The sequence below is a fragment of the Dipteris shenzhenensis genome, chromosome 11 (genome assembly GCF_047967505.1).
Source record: "Dipteris shenzhenensis isolate YYH24624 ecotype China chromosome 11, Dip_SZ_1.0, whole genome shotgun sequence".
NCBI lineage: Eukaryota > Viridiplantae > Streptophyta > Polypodiopsida > Gleicheniales > Dipteridaceae > Dipteris > Dipteris shenzhenensis.
In genome coordinates, this window is record NC_141606.1 from 48,410,331 (window position 1) to 48,415,185 (window position 4,855).

Genomic DNA, 4,855 nt, shown 5'->3' on the forward strand with positions numbered 1-4,855 from the left:
CGTAAAATAGTCTTGTAGGTTTGTATGCTTTGTTTTTTTTTTTTGCGCAGAAAGTTGTATCGTTTGTAAATGAAAAGAGTTAATGCTTGAATGAAGGCATTTCACTATTTCTTAAAAATCATATTTTCTTAATCATTTGGCTGTTAGAGCTTCAAAAATTGTAGTTTTGGAGCTTCATTGCTTCTCTAGTCCAAAGGCTTACTTTTGAACTTTAATTTCCCAAAGACCCTTGTTTTAGTGGCCATCAATGGCTTTTACTTGCTTAATGCATGTCTTTTATATAAGAAACTCGTAAACAAGAAGACTACTAAGGAAAGGAGGAAAGGTTTGCCACTTTCATTAGAGCTGTTTACTGTGGTATAGGGGGATGTCTAATAAGAATCCATGAATGTTGCATAAGTTCTTTTCATGATGATGTATAGTGTTGTAGAATGAATAAAGCAACAACAACTATAGAATTTGCCAGTGTAGATGTTTTTAATTACATAGACAATAATTATTTGATGGCCATCATGCATTCCACTATGGATTGTGAGAAGACTTAGCGTATAAATCGTTGAGCGGTACATCAATATTTTCATTTGGACTTAACATCAATGGGCCATTCAATTTAACTTTGTAACAAACATGTATACTATCTTGTGTGGTGGGGTTCTATTATCATTCATTTTACAAATCCAACACATGAAGTGGGTGGATTCGATAGGAGTATCATGACTCAAGGTTTCTTTAAGCCTTGTGAAGGCATCTTACATAGTATGACGTGGGCAAGAGATGGATGGAGGCACTTGGGATGTCTTTATATGCAATGTTGTTAATGAAAATGGCCAAAATATGTGCATAAAGCTTATTTTGGTAGATAATGGGGCATTGGAAAAGTTACAAAAATGTTTCGATGTAGGATATAGTGATAAATCATGATGTTTTTGTCAAGATTGCAAGATGCTTGTCAATTTCAAGAACCTAGTTGGCAAGCCCTACTTGTGCTTTAGAGTGGAAGTCCATGAAGTCATAGAGGGTTAGTGGTGAAAGGGATTGTCTGCTAACATGGAGAAGCTTTGCAAATGTTGGTGAGAGAGAGGGTAGCATTTTATGCATGTTGGAGAGAGAGAGAGAGAGAGAGAGAGAGAGAGAGAGAGAGAGAGAGAGAGCACTGAGTGGGAGACCAAATTTGATCTATGCAAAGGGATCGAACCTAGAGAGGCCAAGCTGCTAACCAAGTTTGTCCCTTGGTGATAGAAATGCTGGTGAGTATGTTGCAAGAAGAGGGAGAGAGTGAGTTCCAAAGATGTGTAGTTAATTGTTTGTGCATGAAATTTCTATGTTGCATCTTGGATTTGATGGCAATGAACCTTGTCAAAAATGGTAGAATTTGAGGTGATCAAAGTGCAATGATAGCTTGAAACGGTTGTACTAGTGGTGTAGTGCTTCTGAAATAAGGCAAAAATTTCCGTCTCCAATGGGATCTAAAAGGGGAAGAAGCCATGTAACCTTTTGTCCTTGTGCTTTAGTTGGAGGAAGCTTGCCTTAGAAGGGGGCTTTTGGGGTCACATGTGGGGCATAAAAAGGGGGATACTTTCAAATTGAGGAACCGATTTTCTCCAAATTAAATTTCCCCGAAAAAGGCGACATAAAAATTTAATAATAAAAAGCCCCGCAAAAAAAGAACGTTGTAATTTCAAATCTCGAGAAAGTGAGCGGGCGCGTGAAGGGCGGGGTCCACTGTCTGACAGATCTGACCGTTGGGGTGGCCAGATGGACGAATCGGTGCCGTCGGATGGGGGCGGGGGGGAGGAGGGCCGTTGGATGGGGAGAAGGATTAGGGGGGGTTTAATTCGAAAGGGCCCTAAAAAAGAGGGAGTTAGGGTTAAATTGGGAGAAGGATGAGAGCCGTTGGATTGGGGGGGGGGGATCAAGGGTCCATAAATAAGGGGGCGACCAAGTTATTGTTTTCACTTTTGAGCCTTTAGAGCTTATCGCCATAGCCAGAGCTCTGAGCTTTTCCGCCATAGCCAGATCTCTCAAGCTTTCTTCTTCTTCTTCTTTATCCTTTTCGATCTTTCTCCCCCTCCTTCACCATGCGTGAGATTCTCCACGTCCAAGGAGGCCAATGCGGTAACCAAATCGGTGCCAAGTTCTGGGAAGTCGTCTGCACCGAACATGGCATCGATCCCACCGGCACTTACCGTGGAGACTCCGATACTCAGCTCGAACGCGTCAATGTCTACTACAATGAGGCCAGCTGTGGCCGCTATGTCCCCCGCGCTGTCCTCATGGACCTCGAGCCTGGCACCATGGATAGCGTCCGTAGCGGTCCCTATGGCCAGATCTTTCGGCCTGATAACTTCGTCTTCGGCCAGTCCGGCGCTGGGAACAACTGGGCTAAGGGACATTACACCGAAGGCGCGGAGCTCATTGACTCTGTTCTTGATGTGGTTCGCAAGGAGGCTGAGAACTGCGACTGCCTTCAAGGTAACTCGCTTTTCTGTTGTCGTCCGTCCTTCGTGATGTTTATAGCTGTGTTCTTGATTTTAAACCCTTAGGCCGCTCTTTTCTGTCTTTCTGATGCTTTCTTTGCTGCGAGCTCAAGTCAATGGTTATGCCATGCCTCTTTCGCCGTTCTTATCTACATGATTGCCCGTTCTCCTCTGGATCTATCATATACTTAAGGTTCCTCCTGATTTTTGAATTGCGTTTTTTTGCGGTTCGACGAAAATGCAGATCCCTACTCGATCTTGCGCTACAGATGGCTTTTCTTCTGTTGTCTCTAGATACATTTGTAGGAACCAAACGACCTGGTTGAATTTCCTCTGATCGCTAACTTTGGTTTTGTATCACAGGTTTTCAGGTATGCCATTCGCTTGGAGGGGGCACCGGATCTGGGATGGGAACTCTCTTGATCTCAAAGATCAGGGAGGAGTACCCCGACCGAATGATGATGACCTTCTCAGTGTTCCCTTCCCCGAAGGTCTCAGACACAGTCGTGGAGCCTTACAATGCGACATTATCTGTCCACCAGCTGGTGGAGAACGCAGATGAGTGTATGGTTCTTGACAACGAAGCGCTGTATGACATCTGCTTCAGGACTCTAAAGCTTGTCACCCCAACCTGTAAGTAGCTCGCTCTCTCTTATTGTCATGAGCAAAATCCCACACTCTGATCTTACGAGCAAGAATCTTAGAGTCTGTGCTTTCCTGATCTTACAGTCGGAGATCTGAACCACCTCATCTCAGCAACAATGAGTGGAGTCACCTGTTGCTTGCGGTTTCCGGGGCAGCTTAACTCTGATCTGCGAAAGCTCGCTGTGAATCTGATCCCGTTTCCTCGTCTGCACTTCTTCATGGTCGGATTTGCTCCGCTTACTTCCCGAGGGTCGCAGCAGTACCGCGCTTTGACTGTTCCAGAGCTTACCCAGCAGATGTGGGATGCTAAGAACATGATGTGTGCTGCGGATCCTCGCCACGGGCGATACCTGACCGCCTCCGCCATGTTCAGGGGCAAGATGAGCACAAAGGAGGTAGACGAACAGATGATCAACGTGCAGAACAAGAACTCTTCCTATTTTGTAGAGTGGATTCCGAACAACGTCAAATCCAGCGTCTGTGACATCCCTCCGGTTGGATTGAAGATGGCTTGTACGTTCATTGGCAACTCAACCTCCATCCAGGAGATGTTCAGGAGGGTAAGCGACCAGTTTACAGCGATGTTTAGGAGAAAGGCTTTCTTGCATTGGTATACCGGTGAGGGAATGGATGAGATGGAGTTCACAGAAGCCGAGAGCAACATGAACGATCTGGTCTCAGAGTACCAGCAGTACCAAGATGCTACGGCAGAGCCTGAGGGAGATTATGAGGAAGATTATGAGGAGGCCTAGACTGTATGCATTGGTCAACATCCCGTTGTTCCTCTTTATCAGTAGTACCGTTTCTTTCTTTTTTGGTCCCCGCTTCGTTCTGTGTTTGGAAAAATGGTCTAGCTGCTGCTAGCCTTCTTCTTGCAATATTTGGCATTTAGTAATATGAGATACATTTGCCAGCAGCTCCCTCTTTCTGATAATTCCTCTCTCTGATGTTTTATCTGGAATTTCCCTAAGAATACTTTTGTCAAGCAATAAGGAACTCTTCCGTTTTCTGTTAGGTGTGAGGTATCTGCGGTTTCCTCGGGCATCCGGCATTTGCATTTAGTTCTTTAAATAATCTCTTTTTCCCGCTTGATAGCGCTGTTTTTTTCCGCTTGTGCACTCTTGCTTTCCGTAACTGACTGTAAAACCAACTTTATATTCTTAAATGACTGTAAAACTCACAAAGCATACAGTAACTTTCGTTCCTTTTGGTTTGCTGACGTTTATCAAAACTTGTTGGATCTCATTAGGATTGTGATTAGAACTAAGCCTTTTTTCACCTTGGCCAACATCATAATTTCATACATTAATAGATATGGGTAAGAATATTGATGACAATTAAGAAAACTTGAGAACTCCTAATAACAACTCCTTCCAAGAGATACTTGTAAATACACCCTCAAAGTTTGGAAGGATCTCTACAGATGTATCAATTTTGGACCATAATTTTTGTTGCTCAACAACTCTCTATAAACCACCTTAGTTGAGAGATTCCGCATGCTAGTTTTTCCCACAAGCCAATTATTAATTCTCCAACGAGCACAAGGAACTGCGTTTGTAGGCCAGCTTTGAGGAACCATTGCCACTACTCTTGATAGAAAATCAACGTCAAAAGCAGACAACCCAAATTCATGCTTGATTAAAGCTAGCGGCTTCCAAAATGCATCCTTGGAATTCTATAAGTGGGACCAATATCTTTCTTCTAAAAAACATTTGCCACTCCAAGATGAGAGA

General features: G+C 43.7%; 1 protein-coding gene across 1 annotated transcript; it reads left to right on the forward strand.

Moving 5' to 3' along the window:
• Positions 1-1,960: 1,960 nt before the first annotated feature.
• Positions 1,961-4,038, forward strand: LOC147897109 (tubulin beta-1 chain). The gene is made up of 3 exons (XM_087382016.1): positions 1,961-2,472; positions 2,841-3,110; positions 3,207-4,038. Exons 1-3 carry the CDS (start codon positions 2,079-2,081, stop codon positions 3,872-3,874), a joined length of 1,332 nt encoding a protein of 443 aa, XP_087238142.1. The 5' UTR covers positions 1,961-2,078; the 3' UTR covers positions 3,875-4,038.
• The last annotated feature ends 817 nt before the right edge of the window (positions 4,039-4,855 follow it).

Coding starts and splice junctions, on each gene's coding strand:
- LOC147897109 (XM_087382016.1), top strand. CDS start 2,079: ATGCGTGAGATTCTCCACGTCCAAGGAGGCCAATGCGGTAACCAAATC. Junction 2,473..2,840: donor GAACTGCGACTGCCTTCAAG/GTAACTCGCTTT, acceptor TTTGTATCACAG/GTTTTCAGGTATGCCATTCG. Junction 3,111..3,206: donor AAAGCTTGTCACCCCAACCT/GTAAGTAGCTCG, acceptor CTGATCTTACAG/TCGGAGATCTGAACCACCTC.